Source organism: Pleurodeles waltl, chromosome 11, assembly GCF_031143425.1.
Source record: "Pleurodeles waltl isolate 20211129_DDA chromosome 11, aPleWal1.hap1.20221129, whole genome shotgun sequence".
Classification (NCBI taxonomy): Eukaryota; Metazoa; Chordata; class Amphibia; order Caudata; family Salamandridae; genus Pleurodeles; species Pleurodeles waltl.
In genome coordinates, this window is record NC_090450.1 from 727,026,982 (window position 1) to 727,053,118 (window position 26,137).

The window sequence follows — 26,137 nt, forward strand, 5'->3', positions numbered from 1 at the left end:
ATTTCACCTAAATCAAACGGTGGAACTACCAGTATTCTTCCCACAGCCAGATTCCGTAGCTGAGAGGGCACTACATACATTAGATGTCAAAAGAGCATTAATGTACTACATTGACAGAACAAAGAACATCAGGAAAACTAAACAGCTATTCATTGCATTCCAAAAACCTCATGCAGGAAACCCAATATCAAAACAAGGTATAGCCAGATGGATAGTTAAGTGCATCCAAATCTGCTACCTTAAAGCAAAACGACAGCTGCCCATTACACCAAGGGCACACTCAACCAGAAACAAAATATGTAAGGCAGCAACATGGTCTACGCCTCACACATTCACCAAGCACTACTGTGTAGACGTGTTATCTGCACAACAAGTCACAGTAGGTCAAGCCGTGCTAAGAACCTTATTTCAAACCACTTCCACTCCTACAGGCTAAACCACCGCTTTTGGGGAGTTAACTGCTTACTAGTCTATGCAAAACATGTGTATCTCCAGCGACAGATGCCATCGAACTGAAAATGTCACTTACCCAGTGTACATCTGTTCGTGGCATCAGTCGCTGAAGATTCACATGTGCCCACCCGCCTCCCCGGGAGCCTGTAGCAGTTCGGAAGTTAGCTTAAGCTTTGTACATTTGTAAATATAATATTTAAACCTTAAATAGGTACATACTTAGTCACTCCATTGCATGGGCACTATTACTACAACACAACTCCTACCTCACCCTCTGCGGGGAAAACAATCGAAGATGGAGTCGACGCCCATGCGCAATGGAGACAAAAGGAGGAGTCACTCGGTCCCGTGACTCGAAAGACTTCTTCGAAGAAAAACAACTTGTAACACTCCGACCCAACACCAGATGGCGAGCTATGCAAAACATGTGAATCTTCAGCGACTGATGCCACGAACAGATGTACACTGGGTAAGTGACATTTTCATTCTCAAAGGGCTTGTAAATATGTTTCCCCCTTTGCCCTTTGTCGTGCCTCAGTGGGATCTCAAGCTAGTTCTCACATGCCTCAATTGCACTCCTTTCGAGCCTTTGCACAATAGTCCCCTCATGCTGTTCACCATTAAGACAGCCTTCTTAGTGGCAATAACATCTGCCTGGAGGGGGTGAGTGAGGTATAGGCTTCATCATCTAAGCTGCCATATCTCAGTGTTTCCACAAAAGGTTGCGCTATGCACCCGTGCAGCTTTCCTTCCTAAGGTGGTGACCTCATTCCATCTGGATCAAACCTTCACCTTGCCCACCTTCTTTGCCCCCCACCATCCCTCTAAGGAAGGGGAGAAACTCCACTGGCTGGACCCAAAAAGAGCATTGTCATTCTACCTTGACCGCACAAGAGAGTTCTGGGTAGACGGCCAACTCTTTGTGGGTATGTGGAAGCAAAGAAAGGACGGGAAGTACAGAAGCAGACCATTTCGTGCTGGGTCGTTCTCTGTATTAAGATTTGCTACGCCTTGACTAAGAAGCAGCCTCTCAAGGGTTTATAAACATTGTCCATGTCCCACTGCCAAGAGGATATGGCTTGGGTATCTAATCAAAAGTAAGGAGTTTGCAGCTAAAAGAATCTATCAGATGAACAAGTTACTTACCTTCGGTAATGTATTATCTGGTAGAGACTCTATCTAGCTGCAGATACCTTACACCCACCCACGCCTCCCCGCTCTGTGGACTTGTTACTAGGGTTAGTGTGAACCCTTTTTCAGGGCCCTAGTTTTGGCACACATTGCACCAGTTCTTGTTATGGCTCTGTGCTTCTGACGAGGAAAGTTATGATAAAAGTAACTGATGTCCGCATGCTTGGGTGGAGCCTATATAGGCAACTGCGACGTCACATCCAGCGCCAACAACACCACACTGAGACGAATGGAGCCACCCGACGGCACGCACAAGGGGTATTGCTCAGCAAAAGGTTCCAGATCCAGCCTGACGCCTGGGAAAATCAAAGATAAGGAATCTGCTGTTTGATAGGGTCTCTACCAGATAATGTGTTACCGAAGGTAAGTAACTTGTTCTTATCCACCGGAGCATTCGCAGTTGATGGGGCCTGTGGGCAGAGGCTGCAGGCGAGGTTGGAGGGTCACCTGCAGTCCAAGGTGACTTTATCTCTGGAGGGCTGGGGAACCACGCTTGCAACATTGAGCCACTTCAACTCGGGTGGTAAGGCACGGGTGCATTGATGTTTTTTGGTGTTGGGTTCAGTTGTCCCGGGGTGCCTGCAAGATGCAGGGAAGCAACTCCACTGCTCCACAGGAGTACCTGGGTCTTTCTTGAAGGCAGGCCTCCTAGGCTTTTGGAGACGCAGCAGCTTGCAGGACGAGGATCAAGAATCTGCTTTCCTGGTGCCAGTGGGCATAACCCTGACAGAGTTTCTAAATCTGCTGACACCAAGATGTCAGATTTCTAAAGGTTGAGTTCACATTAGGCAGCACACCTTAGAGTTGGGTCTGACCTGAGGGGGTGGACTCACCTCCCTGAATACTACATTTCTCACCTGCCCAGGTGCCAAATGGGCCCGGGGGCAAGTGGGTTGATGTTTCTCCTGTGAGTGAAGCCATATCTGCTTACCGAGGGCGATGGACCTCTTTGAAGCCCACTGCCTTGGAATGCAGATTTACAGGTCATTCTGTTGGGTGGGGTATGTAAAACACCCTTCCTAGAGCAGGCTTTGTGATTGACCACCGGAGAGCACAGGCTCTCACCCTTGAAGGTCAAACTCATGTCTGGTGGTGGAAGGCTGGCTAAAACTGGTCAGCCGACACATTGTAGATGGTAGGTTTTCAGGGGGCACCTCTACGGTGCCTATTTGGGTGCATGTATTAATAAATCAATCACTGACATCAATAAGGGTTTATTAATGCGTGATGTTTGATTCCAAACATCCCTATTTTCAGTGAAGCCATCATGTAGCTGTGGAACTTGTATTGACCATTGTCCAGCACATGTTCTTGAAATGGCTCCCTGTTCACTCACTATGTTTAAGAATCGACAAACATAGCAGGGGCATATCTGCTTATGTAGATAAGTCCTCACATGTGGTATAATGCTTAGGGGTGTAAGGCCTGCTGTAGGGGTGACTTACATATATTGCATGCAGTGACAGGAGGCGCCATGCTGTATTTTCACTTTTAGCTGCACCGGAATACGCAGCCTGCTATGGCAGTCCGCACATGCTAGGTGATGGGTCCCTGCGGGTGGCACAATACATGTGTAGGAAAGTAGCCTCTTTTTAGCATGGTTACCCCCCACTTTTTGCCTGTTTGTCAATGTGTTTGACTATGTACACTGGGATCCTGCTAACCAGGACCCCAGTGACCATGCTCTCTCCCTTTGAACTTGGTTGCTTGAACAGTGCACCCCATATTTTGCATATTGGTACCCCCTTGTAAGTCTCTAGTATATGGTACCCAGGGCATTGGGGTACCAGGAGATCCCTGTAAGCTGCAGCATGTATTATGCCTCCCATAGGGAGCCCATGTAAAATGTGACTGCAGGCCTGCCGTCGCAGCCTGCATGAAAAGGTGCATGCACCTTTTCACTACAGGTCACTAAGTCACTCCTATGGTAGGCCCTCCTATCCCAGAGGGCAGGGTGCAACTACCTGTGTCTGAGGGCACCCCTGCACTTGCAGAGGTGACCCCACAAACTACAGTTCCATTTTCCTGGACTTCGTGAGTGCGGGGACGCCATTCTATCCATGTACTGGACATAGGTCACTACCTACATAATGGTAACTCCGAACCTGGGCATGTTTGGTATCAAACATGTTGGAATCATACCCCAATACTGTTGCCAGTATTGGAAGTATGATTCCATGCACTCTGGGGGCTCCGTAGAGGACCCCCAACATTGCTCTTACCAGCGTTCTGGGGTTTTTCAGGCATCCCAAGCTGCTGCCACCCCTCAGACAGGTTTCTGCACACTTGTTGCTTGATTAGCTCAAGCCCAGGAAAACAGAATAAATTATTTCCTTTGGGAGAGGCGGGTAACACCCTCTCTCTTTGGAAATAGGTGTTACATGGCTTGGGAGGGATAGCCTCCCCAAGCCATTGGTATGCTTTGAAGGAGGATTGCTTAGTGGTAATGCAACAAAATTAGTTTTCCTTATGTACAATTTTTAATGAGGTAGTAGTGTAGTGATGTTAATGGGGTGTGGAGTATCTCTGGTAATGAACGGCTTATTTGTGGTAGTGGCAATGAAAGAGTGTCACCATGTAATAATGTTAAGTATCCCTGTATAGTACTCTAATCATAAGTGTCTCCTTGCGTAATAATGTTAATTATGTTCATTATGGAGGCTCACAGTATAGCCGCATGTGAACAAGAGAGTATCCTACTGTAGTGATCTTAATGATTTTGGCTCGCTGTATAGTGCGGTGTTAAACAGGGGGTATTGAAATATACATGTGCTGCATATCCCTGTTTTGCATTATGTTTTGGGTGCGTATCTCAGTATAGCTCTCTCGTAACACATACTTTTCCTCAAAGTGATGTAAATGAAAAATTGCCTCTATAGCAGTGGTGTACTAATGATGATGTACCTCAGTTCATTGTTCTGTTCATAAGAGTTCCTAGTATATGTCCAGTTATCCCTGTGCTGTCAAGGTACACTAATGATCCCACACAGGTTTTTATTAATGGAAATGTACCAATGGAGAGGATTTAATGAGTGAGTTTATAAGGCAGGCAAAATCCGCAAACAAATTATTTTAATGTCAGAATATTTTTTCTTTAGTGTGGGAAACCATGATTTTGCCCATAACAAGTGTACTCTGTGTTTAGTGCCAATGCCTAGTGAGCACTCGGATGGACCAGACAAAGATGATGTCCGGGCCGTGTTGAAGAGGCGTCAAACCCCAAGTCCAACCCTGAACAGTAAACACTCTAAACGTGCAAAAATTAAAGTAACCATTGTCTCACACGGAGATGGCACTGGGGCATCAGCTCCAAAAGATGGTGAGGCACTACAGCTATAATGTGAACTTTTTCATGCTATAAATTGTTGGGGTGGCAAGAGTTAGTGGAGATCGGACACTGCTGACCATGTGAATTATGTGTTATTCTATGTCTAAATTTGATTCTCAGGATTTGCTGTAGAGAATACTTTGACTGGGCCAGGTGTCATGTAATAGTCTGGACTCTGAATTCCTTCTCACCCAGTTACCCAGTAAGTCCGTAGTGTAGAGGGTGGTTTGCAGTTATATTTAACTTTCTGTTCTGTTTTCTAGCAATTCCTCGTGCTGAAGCATCTCCTGTATTCGCTTCTGGTACTACTGTGAAGCCCCTCACTGTCACCATTGGCCAAACCCCTTCTGTGGCTAAGGAACTCACTGGCCTGCTATCTGCTGCAAAGTAAGCACCAGTCCCTTATATGTTTTTTGTTGTTGTGCTCACTTTGCAGAATCCTTAATGCAGATTTTCATGTTCTTAATTTTGCTGGCTATTTCAATAATTTGTACTTTTGACTGATTTGGTGTTAATGCATCAGAGAATTTTGGAATGCTGATTTATGTATTGTAATATTGTATTACACTGTTGGGATAGAGGGTGATTGTCCAGAATCTGGTCAAGATCTCTGAATGTGTCTTTGTAGTTTTCGGCAGAACTGACACCAGTAAACACCAGTGATCAGAACTCTGTGTGGTGAGGGTCACCTCTTTATCCATTTTTTTTAAATCAAAGTTATATATCTACACCCTTTGCACTATGCTGAACTGCACCAAGGGCAATCGTGCTTGCAAAACTGTGTCCCCAAGAAAAGGTGATGAAACCCATGCTGAATCCCTTCCATTGAGGTTTGAGCCTTGTAGCCTGTAGAGTACCAGTAAACTAGAACTATTACCACCTAGAACTAGTACTGCTGAAATAAATTCTAAAATGGCCCTAGCTGATAGGTGTAATGTATAAAATGTCTTCAATCTTGTTTTAATTCTATGTCAGGTTTGATGTGTATGTGATGGCATAAGACATGGCACTTTTCATGTTGTAATTGGTTGGGTGTTCCAACTCGCTAGCAAGTGTTTCAGTACTGGGCATTCTTTAGCATTCTGTCTGTCAGGGTAGACAAAAATTATAAGGTTTACCCCAGACTCAGTGGTTGTGTCTATTGCCCAGAAAGGGCTAGTTCACTGACCTTAGCTGACGCTCCTCCACCTTATAAGGAGTCTAAGTGCATTGACTCCTTGAGGAAAAGAGTGGTAGCACAAGCTGCCAGTCACTGGGTTTATTGGCCAGATACTATAGAGCCCACTGGGACGAAATGGAGGAACTCCTCCAACACCTCCTGGACGACTACAAAAAAAGGGGACACAAAATAGTGCAAGAGGGCAAACCTGTTTCTAACAGTTCAGTCAGATGTGCCCTGGATTCAACAGGCACGGCTGCCAGAGGCATCAATACAACTTATTGCTACGCAGACAGGCTTAGCTACGGATCTCTGGCTTCATGCCAGAGGTTCATCAACCACTTTTAAATGTTCCTTTCGATAAGGAACACCTGCTTGGTCCCCAGGTGGATCAAGGCTTATGAAAAATGAGGTAGCCAAATCAATGGGGGCACTCCAACCCCCTCACTCCTTGTGGCTCCTTTTGATGTGCCTCATATAAACCGGGCATCAAAACATCTTCTGACACCTCTACCACCTTATACAGACAGCAAACTCGGACCTCCCCTTCACGGGGCGATTACAGGGGCACATACAGAGGCTGTGGGGCTCACGTGCAGTGGTGTCTTTTGGGGTTGGGTTCCAGTGCAGGGGATACTCGCGGTTAGAGAGGGCCTGCAGAAAAAGGCTGCAGGCGGCGTCTGGAGGTCTGATGTTGGTAAATCCAAGCTGTGCTTTGTTTTGACTCTGGAGGGCCTGGGGTCCATGCCAGCACCATCAGCCCACTTCAACTTCGGCTAGGGGGCATGGGTGCAGTGGTGCTGTCCAGTGTCTGGTTTTGGCAGTCCGGAATCTTCCTGAGTCGTCTGTGGTTCCTGCAGGGTGCAAGGAAGCACCTCCGCTATTCCATGGGAGATCCTGGTTACTTCTCGAAGTGCTGGCAGTTCTCCCAGGCGTCTTTGTTGCAATTGTCGAGGACAACAAGCAGGCCAGTGGACTTGGGGCCAAGTCAAATGCTGCTCTTCAGTCCTTTTTGCAGCTCTTCAGGTTCTTCTGTAGTCCAGTGAATCTGAAGTCCTGGTATCAGGGAGTTACTACTAATTTAGGGGCATTAAGAGAAGTGAGGGGTAGTAGCCAGTGGGCTGCTTACCCCTGGGGTCTCTACACTCCCTAGATGACCACTTCCTTCGACATGACCCTGATGGCCAGATCTGCACACTAAAGGCAGTGGGCTCTCTGAAGCCCCTGACTTGGAATGCAGATTTGCAGGTCATCCCATTGGGAAAGGCGTGTAACTCTCCTGCCAGAGCAGGCTTTGTTCCTGACCCCCCGAGAACAGAGGCTATCGCCCATGGGAGTCAGAAACTCATCTGTTGGTGGCAGACTGGTGGAAACCAATCAGTCATCACACCAGTAGTTGGTAGGTTTTTAGGGGGCACCTCTAAGGTGCCATCTGGATACATGTATTAAAAAAAACATCGCTGGAATCAGTGAGGGTTTATTATTACGAGATGTTTGATTGGGGTGATTTACTAATATTACAGACCATATTAGTGGACATGGCACACAAGTGTGTGTCATGTTGTGTTTTCACTTTTTAGAGCACTGTCTTGTGCACCCTGCAGTGGCAATCTAAATGTGTTTGCTGCTGGATCCCTCTAAGTGGCACAAGTTATGCTGCAGCTCTTAGGGAACCCTGTTTAGTACCTATGCCCTAGGTACCAGGGGTGCCACTTGCTCTGGACTTACAGAGGTGCTAAAGGCCTGGTCACTTGGGGATCAAGTGACTAGTTGTCTCGTTTTTGGGGGAAGGAACACTGGCACTTGGGTTCTGGTTAGCAGAAGTGCACTTCTGTCAAAGTTGCATCAAATACCAGGCAAAAAGTGGGGGAACTACTGCAACCAAAACCCAGCTTCCTGCATGCACTAGACTTAAAGGATGCATACTTTCACATCCTGATCCCCCAGCACACCGCAAATACCTCAGATTCATTATGTCTGGCAAACACTACCAGTTCAAGGTGTCCCATTCTGAGTTACTACCTCACCCTCTGTGTTCACCAAGTGTCTAGCAGTGGTAGCCGCACGTCTACGCAAGCAGAACATTCATGTATTCTGGTATCTGGATGACTGGCCCATCAAAACCTGTACACTTTATCTGTGTCACCAACACACTCAGATCACCTTAGATCTGCTCCATCAACTAGGATTTATCATCAATGTACGAAAATCACACCTTAAACCTTTACTGATTCAGTCAAATCTAGGGGCTAATCTTAACACACAGGTGGGATTAACGTACCCAAACACAGCCAGGATTCAAAATATCCAGACGCTGCTACTACAATTACAGCCCAGTCAACACCTGACAGTCAAAACAGTCATGTAGCTTTTAGCCATGATGGCATCTTGCATTGCCATAGTACCACATGCTCGACTATGTGTCTGCTACAGGAATTTCTGGTGCACCAATGGCCTCAGTCACACAGTCAATTACAAGATCTAGTGTGGGTAGGCAGCTGCACTCTTCACTCTCTGCAGTGTTGGAACACACAAAAACTGTTAAAAGGGTGGCCGTTTCTCAACTCTATTCCCCAGATCATTCTTACTGTGGACGCCTCCCACACAGGATGGGGCACTCATTTTCAGTATCTCACAATTCAGGGTCTCTAGGACACCAAACACCAGAATCTCTGTATCAGATTCCTCGATCTTCAAGCTGTTTACCTAGCATTGGAAGCGTTCCTAACTCACCTGATAGGCCAGGTTCTCTTAGTCTGGACAGATAATATGACAGCCATGTACTATCTACGAAAACAGGGAGGAGGTGGGAGGACATACTCTACAGTTATCACGCCTATTTCAGACCATTTGCGTTGGGCAGTACGTCACAAAATCGACCTGTTAACATTACACCTCCCAGAGATTGACAGCGACTTTGCGGACCTCCTCAGCAGGATGTGGCAAAAAGTCCACGAGTGGGAACTCCACCCCCAGGTCCTCCTCCTATACTTCCACAAGTGGGGGTTTCTACAGATAAACCTGTTCGCAACCACAGACAATGCAAAATTTGCAAACTTTGCCTCCAGGTTCCCACACCCACTATCCTAGGGCAATGCTCTATTGATGAAATGGTCAGGGATATTTGCCTACGCTTTTTCACCTCCCTCGTCTTCCTTTGATGTTTAGAAACTCAGGCAAAGGTATCTCACCCTCATTCTAGTAGTTCACACTTACGCTCGTCAATCATGGTTCACCAGGCTACTTGAGCTCTGTGTAGTTCCTCATTAGAAGCTTTGTCTCAGCTTGAACCTTCTCACTCAGAATCATGAAGAAATCAGGCAACCAGATCCAAAGGAACTCAACCTTGCGATTTGGCTTCTGAGGTCATAAAATTCGGTTACTTCAGTCTTCCACCTGAATGTATGACCATTCTCAAAGAAGCTCGTAGATCTACAACTAGAGCATGTTATGCAGCTAGGTGGAAACTTTTTGACTTCTACTGCTGCAGTAAACACATTGATCCATTTGATGCAGCTGTGCAAAACATTGTTTGCCTCCTTCTCCATTTACAGCTCTGTGGCCTTGCCTACACTTCAAATCGTTTACATTAAGCTGCATTGGCCGCCCATCTACAAAATTGGCAACAATTATCTTTGTTCAAGGTACCAGTTATTAAGGCATTTATGGAAGGCCTTAAATGAGTAATTCCACCCAGAATGGAATCTCAATATTATCCTCACCAGGCTTAGGGGGCCACCATTGGAACTATTACATAACTGCCCTTTTCATTTCTGTCTTGGAAGGTTGCATTTTTGGTGACCATTACTTCACTTTGATGTGTCAGTGAGCACCAGGCAATAACCTTGAAATAAACCCCCTTTCAGCTACACAGAGATAGGGTGGCCCTTTGCACCAACCCAAAACTCCTTCCTAAGGTGGTTTCCCCTTTCCATCTCAACCAGTCAGTTAAATTACTTGTCTTCTTTCCTCAACCAGATTCAGTTGCCAAAAGGGCTCTTCGTATACTAGATGTAAAAAGAGCTTTAATGTATTACATTGACAGAACCAAAGATTTCCACAAAACCAAACAACTTTGTTGCTTTTTCGCCCCCTCACAAAGGAAAGCCCATATCAAAATCAGGCACTTCTAGATGGATGATTAAATGCTTCAAGACATTTTACGCCAAAGCTAAAAGTACCTTACCTACACCTCCTAAAACAGTGGTTCCCAAGCTTTTGACTTCTGTGGACCCCCACTTTATCATTACTGGAACTGGGGGACCCCCACTGAATCATTATTGGACTCCAATTTCAAATTCTTTGATTTTTACAGTCTGATTTAAAATTTCCAATTTACATTTAGCCACTTTATTAATATACGTTTTCCTAATATGTTAATATTAGTTCATTTTCTAAGCAGTCACAAACCCCTGAGGAGGCTCCGCGGACCGCCAGGGACCACAGATTGGTAGTCACTGTCCTAAAGCATGCTCTAATCGTAAATAAGGGGCTTCTATGGCTTTCCTGGATAATATTTCAATAGCTGACATTTGTAAGGCAGCTATAAGGCCTACACCACACACTTTTACCAAACACTATTGTGTGGATGTTTTAGCACACCCACAAGCTAATGTAGGCCAGGCAGAGCTATGTGCACCTTTCGAAACAACTGCAATACCCACAGGTTATCCACTGCTTTTTTTGGAGGACACTGCTTTACAGTCTATGCAGAACATGTGTATCTACAGCCACACATGCCTCAAACGGAATATGTTACTTACCCTGTAAGCATCTGTTTGTGGCATGTAGTGCTGTAGATTCACATGTGCCCACCCTCCTCCTCGGACACCTGTGGCTGTTGCAGTTCCTTTTTACAATCTTAAATGCATGGACATCCCTTTACTAATACTTATTCACACTCCATTCTCACCCGCTTGCGTGAAAACAGTCTAACAATCGAGTTGATGCCCATTATCTCCAAGAGTAGGAGTCACTTTACATCGTGACTAGAAAGACTTCTTTGAAGAAAAACAACTTGCACACATCTGGACCCCAACACTAGATGGCAGCAGTATGCTGAGCATGTTAATCTACAGCACTACATGCCACGAACAGATGCTTACAGGGTAAGTAACATATTCCTTCATGACTGTACATCATCTGTAGATGTCCTGCGATACTGACATACTGGGAAGGGGTGGAGATAGACTGTCTGAGGTGACCGAGCTCACTCAACCCTTGGCATATGGGGCGACAAATTGCTGGAGAGGTACACACTGCTATTCTACGATGTGGCTCTTGCGATAGTGAGACATGACATAGCAAGACTTTGGGGTAGCACCTTTGTTCCAGATAATTTGGGGTCTTTGAGGAGTGCATAGGTGGGTAGCTGGTAGTCTCTTGACCATTTTGGTGGGGGTAGAGTGGTGTGAGGGGTTAAGAGGAGACCACAGGTGTGAAGAGGGACTTTGCCAGACTGGATTCTGCCAACAAGGATGATCATCCATGAGCGGACTGAGCGAGCGACACACCTGATGCTGCCACTTCCTTAGAAGATCGGGGATGTTTAGGGGATACTTCTTAGGTCCATGCCTGACTGAAATTTATGTAGTGGAGATTGTGGAAAATGGCCAAAACATTATGCAGAATTACACAAAATGCCAGTCCGAAGGAATGGGCTCAGTAGTGGAGAATTTTCCCAGTAGCAGAAACCTTGCAGGCACCCTTAAAATGTCTTCCCTGTTTGGAGCACCTTGTGTGGGAGCTACAACCTGAAGCAAAGGACATAATGTTAACCAAATTGAGGGATCCATACATGAATCTCTTTGGCAAAGCTTAGAAAAGGAAGTGTGTTCAGTTTTTTTTTTTTTTTCACATTCCTCTGAATGGATCCCCTACATATGTCTTCACATTGAGTTTGTCACAGGGCTAGCTATGCTCCTTCACACTGGTTCCACTTCTGTTGAAGTTCTGGAGTATGGTGTGGGACGATTGAGCACCCCTGATATTGATCACCCTAGTTTGGGTGAGGATGACTTAGTACTCTGATCTGGTGGCACTCTGCATTCAGAATTCTCATTTTCTCTGGCACATGGTGGACCTACTCAGAGCAAAATGGACAGGTCCTCCATCCCAACCCCTAAAAGTTGCACACAAGGAGCTTGAGTGGTGTCAGCTAGTGTCCTTTTCCCTTCCATCTGAATATGGAAGCATGAACTTGATTGCTAGTGAACCCATTGCAAAATCCCTTGATGCAGAACACTGCAAGACGTTTATACAGTGGTGCAAGTTGGAAGGCCTGAATCATTTTCAGTCATGCTTCCTTGATGTCCTGAAATTCACATCATTTCTTGTACAGCAGGACATGGCAGGGGCTACAGTAAAAGGTTTTTAGTTGCTCTGTGCATCTTCACAAATCCCCCTAACCAGCCATCTTTGTTAAAATCAGCAGTTTTTTTTAATGGTTTGCTTTTTGTTTCCTCCTACTCCTTTGGTTGTTTCTCTGGGGAAATGTAACCTTCTCTGGACTTTTCTAGTGGCATCCCCCTTTGAGCTGATGCAGTTGCCCATTCTACTTCACTCTGAAAACGATCTACCTTGTGGAAATGACTTCAGCCCCTAAGGTCTGAGAAATTCGGGCCTTCTTAGTTTGTTCTCCTTTTATGGTATTATACCTGGAAAAGCTGGTACTAGGTACCTGCCAGTCATAGCCATGGTCCAGTCCATTACCCTTTCATCCTTCTTCCCTACTTCAAAAGAGAACTGAGGCTGAACCAGCCATGTGCAGGATCCTGTTGCATCAACGACACCCGACACAACAGGCTTGATGATCAGCTCTTTGTGGGCTTTGCTGGAGCCAGGAAGACAAGGCGGTTACAAACCTGCATTTTTACATTGCATAATCCTCTCTATCAAGATCTACTCTGCCTTAGCCAAGAAAGATTCTCCAGAGGCCATTCGTGCCCAATTCACTAAAGCCATAACTGATTGTACGCTTCTTACCAGAGGCTTTCGAGTGACTTAAAACATACTTTTTCAAAACACTACGGCCTCAGAGCTCAAGCACACAACGAGAATGTTACTAGTGCTGTGCTGCATGATTTCCTTAATAGGCACTACTCCATTCCACCTCCTGAAGGGTATTGCTTTGACTCCAGTTCTCTTTTTTCCACGTCTTTAACACACAACAGTTTTTTTACTTAGGCTTTCCATAGAGTTAGAAGTCTTGCAACATTTTTTCAGGAAAGTGCAAGCTTGTTGCCGGAAACAATGGCTCCACCGAAAAAGTCTAGGTTGAAGCCCTGCAGGGAGTGTGAGGGTCAGATGTCGATCACTGATCCTCAATAAGATTGTCTTTGGTGTCTTAGTTCGGACTATAACATTGATGCCTGTTATTCGTGCCAAAAGATGAATCCAAGGTCATGAAGGAGAGGGATGTGGTGTTTTTATGGCCTTGTCTAGAAAGGAGAAAACGGGACGTTGGAAGTCTTGTCCTTGTTCACCGTCCCCCCCTCATTCCTCGAAGTCATCAAAGAAGAAACATAAGAAGAAGCAGCGTCATAGTTCCTGATGTCGAACTTAGAGAGGAGTCTCCGAGATCAGTGTTTCCATGTTTGAAGACGTATGAGGGGACTCTGACTCGGTCTCCAGTAGCCTGTCCGGTGTTGCCTTAGAGTCCTAGGCTGCCTCAGGCTTCACCTTGACTTCCTGATCTGGAGCCAGAGAGGGTTTTAGTTCCTCCTCCTGCTCTTCCTCCACCTCCTCAGCAGGAACAGGAGTATTCAGCTTTCTCTGCTCCAGAGTCCAACCCTTCAAATTTTGTAAATTCTATGTACAGCAATTTCAGCATGGCGCTGACTCCAACTAGTGATCCTGCGGTCCCCATGGGTCTGCTATCCTGCCCATTGGGAGGATTTCCGGCACTATATCAGCAGGAGCCTGTAGGAAAAAAGACAAACACTATGTAAAGAGTCCAGGCAAGCCCTAGATGAATTAATGCCCAAATCACACCCCAAATGCTCTTTTTTGTGGTAGTGTGACCGAGCAGTTAAGCATAACAGAGGTTTGTGCTAAGCATGTATTGCACATACATAGGCAGTAATTGAGACACACACTCAATAAACAAATCCGACACCAATATATTAAAAAAAAATAACGTACTTTTATATGAATTTAAATACCAAGATCTTCGGTATCAGGTAAGTACTTTTCCACTTATGAATTTTTACAGTTTTCAAAAGTTGATACTTTTGGAGCGGTTGTCATCTTTTGGAGTGGTTTGCAACTTTTGAAGTGGTGATGTTATCCTATGGATGAAAAACATATACTGCATACGGGTACTTAGCAGCGAACTACAAGACCCATTTTCTGGAGTTAAGGTAAGTATGGGGAAAGGTCCAAGGCAGCACCAACAGGTCACTTTGGAAGGCACTGGGGTGTCTGGATGCAGAGCTGCTTTTCAGCCTCGGGTGCCCTAATGCTATCCTATGGAAAAGAAACAGACCCTGCATATGGGTACTTCACATCGCCTTACGGGACCAATCTCCTAGACTTTAGGTAAGTATGGGGCAATGTCCCTTCTGAGGGAGGCCAGATCTGCATACCAATGGCAGTGGAGCTTCTTTGAAGCTCCCCTGCCTTGGAATGCAGATTTCCAGATCATCCTATTGGGAGGGGTGTGTTAATACTCCTGCCAAGGCAGGCTTTATTCCTGACTCCGAAAGAGCAAAGGCAGTCACCCTTGGGTGTCAGAAACTTATCTGCTGGTGGCAGATTGGTGGGAACTAGTCAGTCAGCACAACAGCAGTTGTTAGGTTTTCAGGGGCCACCTCTAAGGTGCCCTATGGATGCATGTATTAATAAATCCATCACTAGAATCAGAGTTTATTAATATGAGATGTTTGATACCATGCATCACTATTTTCAGTGAAGCCATCATAAAGCTGGGGAACTTGTATTGACCAGTGTCCAGCACGTGTACTTAAAATGGCTTCCCTTATAACAATTGATAGACACAGTAGGGGCATATTTGCTCATGCATATATGTCCTCACCTGTAATGTAATGCACCCTGCCTTGGGTCTGTGTGGCCTGCTGTATGGGTGACCTACATATATTACAGGCAGTGTTACGGGACATGGCACACAAGTGTGTTCCATGTTGTGTTTTCATTTTTTGGAGCACCTTGTCAAGCAGCCTGTGGTGGCAGTCTGTACCGGTTTGTTGCTGGGTCTCTTAGAGTGGCACAAGCTGTGCTGCATCTTAGGGACCCTCTTGAATACCCCTGCCCTGGGTACCAAAGGCACAGTTTACTAGGGACTTACAGAGGTGCTAAAGGTCTGGCCACTTGGGGATCAAGTGACCAGGTGTCTTGTTTTGGGGAAGGAACTCTGGCTCTGGAGACTGGTTAGCAGGAACCCATTGCACTTCAGTCAAAGTTGCATCAGAAACCAGGCAAAAAGTTGGGGGGGGGGGGGGGGGGAGGGAGGGTTCTGCAGCCAGATCCCAGTTTCCTGGAGGGCATTTTCTGCTATTTATGCCGATGGCCCAGGTACCCTGGCCTCCTCAGGGGCTTAGGAAGGTGACTCCCTCGTCAGTTGAAATTCAGCAGGAGTCACCTGCGCCAGTTGCACCCTCTCTGATGTCGGGTGGCTCTGCTGTGGTGTCAGAAAACACAACTCCAGTTCCACCAGATTCTTCTGCACAAATGTTGAAATAACCGGCTCCGTTCCCTACGTCACGGATGCGGAACTGGCTTCACTGGCACCATTGTTGAAGTAGAGACATAAAACTTGAACGCAAGATCACGGACTTCTTGAAGAGGAGCAGTATTTTTTTTTGCAGAACGAGTTCCTGCTCTGGAAGAGGGAGAAATAATGTCACTTGATCTAGAATTTGAGGGTTTGGAAGTGGTTTAAACACTTCTCCAGATTGTGAATTGGTGTCTTTAAAAGGCATTCCTCCACCTGAGGTCACATCATATTATGCGGTGATAAGGAAGGCAGCTGATATGTTGAATGGCCTCTCCTGTCAACTGAATTCAAATCTGATTTATTGACAGAAGTACCACATTCTACTTCTTCTACATCAAAGCCTTTATTGCCTTTTAATGAGGCACTGTCTGAGCCTATTCTGGAGATTTGGCAGAAGCCTATGTCGTCCTCTGCAGTTTCTAGACACATTCCAAGGAGGTAAAAGCCTGCTCTGGGGGATCCACTGTTTATTTCTACTCATCCTTCACCTGATAGAGGAACCGGAAGCATGAGGTAACCATCTAAGTTAACTCCTGGGTCTTTTCTGATGTTCCCAGCAGATAGTGAGTTGAAGAAAATGGAACAGTCTGCAAAGGTGTTTTCTTCCGGGAGCATGGCTTTAAAGTCAACCAACACAACCTGTTTGTTGGAATGGTACATTCATGCTGTGGTGGAATCAGCCAAATCAGTGATCCCGAAGCTGTCTGATAATATTCAGGGACACTCCAGAGAACTGTTGAATGACAGGCTGCTGCCCAACAGGTCATTCAGTCGAGTTTGGATACAGCTGATTCGGTGGCTAGAGCGATGGGGACTTCAGATGCCACAAGGAGGCACACATGACTGAGAGGGTCTGGTTTCTCGCCAGACTTGGAGGCTAACCTGATAGATTTGCTGTATGATGGGTTGAGACTGTTTGGGCCAGAGCTGATGCTCCCATGGAGAGATTCAAGAATAGTAAGGCAACGGCAAGATCTTTGGTCCTTCAATCACAGCCTAGAGATCACAGGCAGTTCCGGAAGCTCTGGGGGTTTGACCGGAACTTCTCTTTTCGAGGAAGGCAGCAGTATCGGCGGCAACGCAGCATCAGCCATCCAATCCTCTACATAGGAGTTATAGACAGTGTGGCAAAAGTAGACAACAAGGAACCACCTGTCAGCCATCCTCCTCTTTCCTCTTCCCCCACCGGCCAGCGTCACACGAAAGCAGCCCTAGTTCTGCCATCGTGGAGCATGCTTTGCCAGCGACTGGATGGTTGTCCCATTTTCTCCCAAATGGGGATCCATAACATCGGATCTGTGGGTTTTGAGTATAGTAAAAAAAAAAAAAAATGTAAAAGGGTATGCCCTTCCCTTACACGAATTTCCCTAACCCTTTCCTCCCTAGCAAGGTTTTAGTTATGAAAAACATCTTCTACTTCTTCAGCAGGAGGTCCAATCCCTGCTTCAAAAGGACACAGTAGAGTTGGTCCAGAGCAGGAACAGGGTCAGGGATGTTATTCCTGTTACTTTCTGATTCCCTAAAAGGATGGTCCTTTACTACCTGTCCTGGACCTCACGATTTTCAACTTGTTCAAGCAGGAAAAATCAAAATGCTGACACTAGCACAGGGGATTCTTGCACTGGAGAAGGAAGACTGGATGGTCTCAATCGATTTGCAGGATGCGTATTTCTACATTCCCAATCTGCTGTCGCACAGGAAGTATCTCCGCTTCATTGTGGGGCCTCAACATTACAGTTTGCAGTACTTTCGTTTTGTCTTACTACTTCACCTTTAGGCCTCACAAAGGAGAGAATGGTGGTCACAGCCCATCTCAAAGCATGGGGAGTACCAGTATTCCCTTACCTGGATGATTGACTAGTAAAAGCCAAGTCTCCAGAGTTGGTGTTTCATCACTTGCAGTTGACAACTCAGTTGTTCAACCTTAGCTTTTCTGTCAAAGAATCCAAGTTCTACCTACAGCCCGCTCAGCGCACCATGTTCTTTGGGGGGAGTACTGGACACTCCAGTGAATCAAACTTACCGTCCTTGGAGGAGGAGGATTCTGTACATTCAGGCTGTGATTCCGATGTTTAAGAATGGAGCCATGGGTCTACTCCTGAAGGTCTTGAGCCTGCTAGGTCTGATAGCGTTTCTGCCAAAGTTGGTTACTCCCTTCCACTAGGGACTGCCTATCACCCCTCCCACTTTATATCCTCCTCCACAGCCATCTAAAGAGTAGTAAAGTCTTCATCGATTAAACCCCAATAGGACTGTTGGCTTTTATGTGGGCAGGACTTGTGATATCCAGCTGATTGATCAGCTGCTTGTTGGGCAAGATGAAAGGAAAAGCAATGCATTAGAGGACATTATCACGATGGATCATCCTTTGCATCAAGATCGGCTATGTTGTGGCTCATAAGGAACTCCAGAAGGTATTAGAGTTCATTCCTCTAGAGCGAAGTCTTCTACTTCTGCATTGGCTAGAGGTGTCTTTGTAGTTGACATAGATAAAGCAGCAACTTGGGCCTCCCGCCACACTTTTGCGAGACACTGTTGCTTAGACTCCAAAGTGTGGAGGGACAGTCACTTTGCCGGTTTTGTTGTACAGAATTGTTTGGTAGAGGCAGACAGGCACCCACCTTCTTGTGCGGGACTGCTTGGGGAGCCTATTCAAAAGGTGAGAAATCCACAGGTAGATCTATACATCAGTTCAAGAAGTTACTTACCTTTGTTTACACTTTTTCTAGTGGATGCAATATCTACCTGTGGATTCCTCACTGACCCATCCACCTCCTTGTTGCTTGTCTGTTTATACCAAAAAGATATCTGTTTGTATATTATGTATGTATTTTTCATTTCATATGCATATTGGTATGTGTTTGCATATATGTATATATGTTTGATGGCATATGTAGCTGCAGATACACATGCTATCACGGGATCGAGTGACGACTCCTCTTCGGCTCCATTGCGCATGGGCATCGACTCCATCTTAGATTGTTTTCTTTCTGCCATCGGGTTCGGACGTATTTCTTTTCGCTCCAGTAGCTCGAGTCGGAAAAGTACTACAAACTCTCTAAATTCGTCGGTATTGTTTCCGATCGCGTACCATCTATCATCGACACTACGGTACCGGCGGATACAGCTCTCTACTTGCCCTTCAGGGAACCCGCGCCCAACTCGGGCCTGGTCGGCCCGACCAAAGCCTTGTCGAAGCCTCATGGACCGGATCCAGTTTCGATTCTGCCCTCTGTGCCACGCCAAGTTCCCGTATACGGACCAACATCTAGTCTGTAACCTGTTTCTATCTCCAGACCACCGAGGGGATACTTGCGAGGCCTACAGGTCCTTCCGCTCGAAGAAGACTCTACGAGACTGAAGAGCGCGAAGGTTGGAAATGGCGTTGAGAAGCACTGAACGCCTCGATGCAGAAGAAGAGGGGATGATGCACACTGCAGTCTCTGTTCAGGGGTCCGGGAAAAGAGAGAGTCCAGCCAGATGACTTCCTGAAAATGCCGAATTTTAGAAAGGTTGTAGGAACTTCAAACCTGAAGGCCTGGACCCCTGACCTCCCAATTGCTACAGTACTGAGTTAATTAGTGGGGAGTTCCCACATCAAAGTTATCTATTAATAAGAAGCTATACATAGTGTTGGTAAATATTCAACAGTCATTTATTTAAATTTGGAGAAAAGATCGAAAATAACTTCAAAGCGAAACGTCTCTCAAATTGCACAGTTGCCAAAAGTTCCACTGAAGTAGAGCCCAATTCGCTCTTGACAAACTTAGGCAGATGTTAAGTTCCAAAGATCAGCAAGATTACAGTCCAATTGACAAATGCCTGAGTTGAGGAGAGATCAGGTTCCAATATTCAATGGAGTAGCAGCCAACACGTGTTTCGCCCCTTTAGCGAATAAGCAAGGGCTTTCTCAAGGCAAATTCAGTACGTATAGAATAACTTCTGACATCAATTGTCACATTTGTGGGTATAACACGTGTTTCGCCCCTTTAGCGAATAAGCAAGGGCTTTCTCAAGGCTGTGGGAAATATGTATAAACAGTATGAGTCACATACTGGACAATGGTGCTACCAAACAGGTAAAAACCTTGAGTGCCGACCAAAAAATACCTAATGTGCTCCCATAAGGGGAGACTAATTAATACAAATGGTGTAGCACAGACAAAATCCCCAGTACACCTTCCCCTGCCCCGTCCAAGCCCAAACACAAGGCCTTGGAGACGCCACTGCCGGAAGGCCGTGGCTCCACCCGTAAAAAGACTGCTGGTGACCAAGTAACAACTTTGGCACCGAGAAAGGCCACACCAACGAAGCCTTTGGATTCGACCCGAAGCACAGGCTCCGAAATAGTCGAGCACCGACCCATCGAGTCGAAGCCTCGAAAATCCGTCTCGGAGCCGAAGCTAATGTCTACTCCAGGCCTTTCGATCCCGAGGAAACTGGCTTCGGAGCCGAAAAGACCCATATATATTGAGGAGCATGGACTTTCCAAACAATTGAAAGAAAGCCATAGATTTGCAGAGGAACTTGCGCAAATGGAGGAATTTGATGAAAAACACCAGAATTCAAATTCATAAAGACACTGGCAAGATCCTCACTGCACCTCCTCTAAAAACAAAGAGGAAGCTGGCCTTTCAAGGACATTTGGGCACTGACCAGCCACCGGCTAAAGTGCCAAAACCCAGACAAAAATCTCCACCTCCTCAGTTCTCACCTCACCAGTCTCCTCCTCACTCTCCTCAGCTAACTGTCTCTCCACCTGTTACCCCCACTGCACAGTCTCCAATACACTCTGCAGAGTCACACCAAGATGATGTTGACCCATGGGACCTTTATGATGACCCCATTTCTGACAATAGTCCAGAGTGCTATCCGTCAAAACCATCACCCCCAGAGGATATCCCCTCATACACTCAGGTTCTAGCTAGGCTGCGTCATACCATAACATAGCCATGCACACAGAGCCTCTTGAGGATGATTTTCTATTTAATACGTTTTCCTCAACTCACCACGAACCAGAGTCTACCCATGCTTCCTGGCATGCTAAAACATGCACATCAAATCTTTCAGGAACCAGTTAAGGCAAGAGCAGTCACTCCTAGGGTAGAAAAGAAATATAAGCCGCCTCCTTCTGAACCAACTTTTATTACCCAGCAGCTACCCCCAGATTCTGTAGTGGTCAACGCAGCAAGGAGAAGGGCTAACTCCCAGTTGTCTGGTGATGCAGCGCCACCAGATAAACAAAGCAAAAGATTTGATGCTGCTGGTAAGAGTAGCATCACAAGCGGCTAATCAATAGCGAATAGCCAGTTCTCAAGCGCTAATGGCCAGATACGCTATGAAAGAACAAGATGAAAGACATCATCCAGCCTGTCCCCAAGGATCAACAGACAAGAGCCCAGCAAATAGTCAAGGAAGAGCAGGCCATTATGAATAATCAAATCAGGTCAGTGTTAGACTCCACAGACACAGCCGCAAGAACTATCAATACAGCAGTCACCATTAGACGAGGCACATGGCTTCGGTCGTCAGGCTTTAAACCTGAAATCCAGCAAGCTGTTCTTAACATGCCATTTAATGAAAAACAGCTGTTTGGCACAAAGGTTGATATAGCCATTGAAAAAATGAAAAAGGACGCCAACACTGCTAAAGCTATGGGAGCGCTTTACTCAACACAATACAGAGGCTCATTTCGAAATCCTCAATATAGGGGAGGTTTTAGAGCCCAAACATCTGAGGCATCTACCTCACAATCCAAACCATCTTACCAGCCACAGTACCAAAGAGGGGGGTTTCGGGGAACCTACAGGGGACAATTTCCCAGAACTAGGGGAATATATCAGCCCTCAAAGCAAACCACACACACCGAACAGTGACTTGCTCCACATCTTCCCTCACCACACTTCCCCTGTGGGAGGAAGACTGCAAAAGTTCCACACACTAGTTACCCATCACAACAGACAGACAATTGGGTCTTATCCATTATCCAACATGGTTACTGCATAGAATTCGCACAAATTCCTCCAGATATACCTCCAAAACCGCACAAGCCCTCCTCCAAACACAGTTCAATGTTGCAAGCAGAGGTACAGCCATTATTACTCAAACAAGCCATAGAGCGTGTACCACATCATCAAAACGGAACAGGGGTTTAATCCCTGTATTTCCTAATTCCCCAGAAAGACAAAACATTGAGAGTTCTGAGATCTTGTATTGGTCTCAATCTTTACATCCTACCAGAACACTTTCACATGGTAATACTACAGGATGTAGTCCCACTGTTACAACAAGATTTTATGGCAACACTGGATCTCAAAGATGCATATTTTCACATACTCATCCATCCAGCGCACAGAAAATATCTCAGGTTCGTAATACAAGGAAAACATTACCAGTTCAAGGTGTTACCTTTCGGGATAACAACAGCTTCCAGAGTATTTACAAAATGCCTTGCCGTAGTAGCAGCCTACATAAGAAGGCAACATAACCATGTCTTTCCATATCTCGACAACTGGCTAATAAAATCCAACAGCCAAACATAGTGTCAACACCATACACAGTATGTAATACAGACCCTACACTCACACACTAGGGTTCTCAATAAACTACCAAAATCTCACTTACAACTAGTGCAGATTCAACAGTATTTAGGAGCCACATTAAATACCCAAACAGCACTTGCAAGCCCAAGTCCACAAAGAGTACAATCATTGCACAATATGTTACCACGAATCCAGCCAAACCAACAGTACACAGTCAAATTTGTCATAAAGCTATTGGGCATGATGGCATCCTGCATCGCCATTGTCCCCAATGCAAGACCAAACACACGGCCCCTACAACAGTGCCTTGCAAAACAATGGTCACAGGCACATGGTCAACTTCAAGATCTAGTGTTGATAGACCGCCAAACACACATCTCGCTTCAGTGGTGAAATTCCACAAATATAAACAAAGGGCAGCCATTTCAAGACCCTGTGCCTCAAGCCACAATTACAACAGATGCATGAATGATTGGATGGGAAGCACACCTCAACAATCACAACATTCAGGGACAATGGGACAACAAACACAAACAACTTCACATAAACCACTTAGAATTGCTAGCTGTATTCCTAGCACTCAAAGCCTTTCAACCTCTTCTTGTTCACAAACACATTCTCATCAAAACAGACAATATGACTACAATGTACTACCTAAACAAACAGGGAGGAACCCACTCATCACAACTTTGTCTTCTAGCACAAAAAATGTGGCATTGGGCAATTCACAGCAACATTCACCCTTTAGCACAGTACATTCCAGGGATTCACAATCAATTAGCAGATGTTCTCAGCCGGGATCATCAGCAAACACACGAGTGGGAAATTCACCCCCAGGTACTTCACAAGCACTTTCGCCAGTGGGGTACACCAGACATAGATCTATTCGCCCATCATAACACATATAGAGAGTCCGGGAAACTGAATTTAAATAAATCTAAAGCAATCAACCCATACTATCTCCCTACATGTAAAGCCAAAAACACAAAAAAGTATGGGGTTCACTTATAATGAGGAGCTATACCCGGGGGAAATTTTCCTGGAGCTCCTTAACCTCACTAGGTGAGTAAATGGTGAATGAGTGCTGTGAAGGGTCGTGAAGTGGTGATGGAGGGGTATTTCCTTTACGGACTAGGTGGTCTCACACTATAGTCTCATGCTTCATCATTTGACCACCTAGCCCCACCCAGGTAGGACAATGCCACCTGGGTGGACTCAACCTCACCGTTAAAAGAATGGGAGGGAGTGCGTCCATTTTTACTTTATGGAAATTGTGGGATCCAGCTGAGCTAGAGAAAATATAAAAACACCTAGGCAGTTACAGGTGTGAAATGTACACTTTTAATAATGGTGTCTGCTGGTGTGTTAAAAACAAGGTTGGGACACCTCTGGGAGAACTAGGACTCACTGGGTCACCTATCTTGACAGAACAAAATCATTTAGAAAAACTAAACAGTTATTTGTTGCATTCCAAAAACCCCATACTGGTAATCCTATCTCAAAACAAGGACTAGCCAGATGGATAGTAAAGTGCATCCAAACCTGTTACCTAAAAGCTAAAAGACAGCTATTAGCAACACCAAAAGCACACTCCACCAAGAAGAAAGGAGCAACAGTGGCATTTCTTGGAAATATACCAATGCCGAAAAAGGCCACTCCTCCATTGACATTGAAGTCGAGTAAATCGGTAAAGTGTTCTGCTTCGGACTCAAGTAAGCGTCTTCACTCCTCTGAGTGAAAGCCTCGACGCCCTGCTTCGGAGCCGAAACAACCAACTCCATTTTTGGGACCGGAAAGGCTTCAATCTTTGGAACCCAATAAACCTTCTTACACAGAAGAGCAAGGACTTTCGAGCCATCTCAAACAGAGTTTGAAATTACTGCAGGAATTGTATAGACCGTCTGACGAGGACACTGAGATTCAGCCTATCTTGGACATTATGGATGAAAGACAACCCAGAATCCACATCCACAAAGCGACTGCCAGAATTGTTACTGCACGTCCTCTGAAAACCAAAAGGAAGCTGGCTTTTCAGGAACAATTAGACACTGCTCAACCACCAGCAAAAAATTATAAACAGAATGAGAAGCCAGTACCTGCCTCTGCTTCTCCTCCTAATTCACCACAGCTTTCCTTTTCACCTCCACCCACTAGCCCACCACTGTTGCCTTCACCAACGCATTCACAGTACTCACATGGGAATACAGTGGACCCATGGGATCTATACGACCCAGATCCTATTCCGGATAATGACCCAGATTTATACCCCTCCAAGCCTTCTTCACCAGAGAACACTACTGCATACATGCAGGTTGTTTCCAGGGCAGCTGCTTACCATGGGGTGCTTATGCACACTGAACCCCTAGAAGAGGATTTTCTGTTTAACACTCTATCCTCCACCCACTCTAGATATCAGTGCCTTCCTATGTTACCTGGAATGGGCAAACATGCAGACCAAATTTTTAGTGAGCCAGTCAAAGCTATAGTAATTACTCTGCATATTAACAAAAAATACAAACCTGCTCCTACAGACTCTGATTAAATCACACACCAAGTTTGTAAGGAAATGCCTCCTTGGCATGGTTGCCCCCTGACTTTTTGCCTTTGCTGATGCTATGTTTACAATTGAAAGTGTGCTGAGGCCTGCTAACCAGGCCCCAGCACCAGTGTTCTTTCCCTAACCTGTACTTTTGTATCCACAATTGGCAGACCCTGGCATCCAGATAAGTCCCTTGTAACTGGTACTTCTAGTACCAAGGGCCCTGATGCCAAGGAAGGTCTCTAAGGGCTGCAGCATGTCTTATGCCACCCTGGGGACCCCTCACTCAGCACAGACACACTGCTTGCCAGCTTGTGTGTGCTAGTGAGGACAAAACGAGTAAGTCGACATGGCACCCCCCTCAGGGTGCCATGCCAGCCTCTCACTGCCTATGCAGTATAGGTAAGACACCCCTCTAGCAGGCCTTACAGCCCTAAGGCAGGGTGCACTATACCATAGGTGAGGGTACCAGTGCATGAGCATGGTACCCCTACAGTGTCTAAACAAAACCTTAGACATTGTAAGTGCAGGGTAGCCATAAGAGTATATGGTCTGGGAGTCTGTCAAACACGAACTCCACAGCACCATAATGGCTACACTGAAAACTGGGAAGTTTGGTATCAAACTTCTCAGCACAATAAATGCACACTGATGCCAGTGTACATTTTATTGCAAAATACACCCCAGAGGGCACCTTAGAGGTGCCCCCTGAAACTTAACCGACTGTCTGTGTAGGCTGACTAGTTCCAGCAGCCTGCCACACTAGAGACATGTTGCTGGCCCCATGGGGAGAGTGCCTTTGTCACTCTGAGGCCAGTAACAAAGCCTGCACTGGGTGGAGATGCCAACACCTCCCCCAGGCAGGAGCTGTAACACCTGGCGGTGAGCCTCAAAGGCTCACCCCTTTGTCACAGCCCAGCAGGGCACTCCATCTTAGTGGAGTTGCCCGCCCCCTCCGGCCACGGCCCCCACTTTTGGCGGCAAGGCTGGAGGGAACAAAGAAAGCAACAAGGAGGAGTCACTGGCCAGTCAGGACAGCCCCTAAGGTGTCCTGAGCGGAGGTGACTCTAACTTTTAGAAATCCTCCATCTTGCAGATGGAGGATTCCCCCAATAGGGTTAGGATTGTGACCCCCTCCCCTTGGGAGGAGGCACAAAGAGGGTGTACCCACCCTCAGGGCTAGTAGCCATTGG

General features: G+C 46.0%; 1 protein-coding gene across 5 annotated transcripts in view; it reads left to right on the forward strand.

Moving 5' to 3' along the window:
* The window catches only part of KANSL3 (KAT8 regulatory NSL complex subunit 3), a 470,654-nt gene that overhangs the window by 204,904 nt on the left and 239,613 nt on the right, over positions 1-26,137 (forward strand). For all 5 annotated transcript variants that reach the window (XM_069214408.1, XM_069214411.1, XM_069214407.1 and 2 more), the window contains 2 exons: positions 4,790-4,963; positions 5,236-5,359. In XM_069214408.1, the coding sequence (XP_069070509.1) occupies positions 4,790-4,963; positions 5,236-5,359 (298 nt within the window). The remainder of the gene's footprint in view (positions 1-4,789; positions 4,964-5,235; positions 5,360-26,137) is intronic.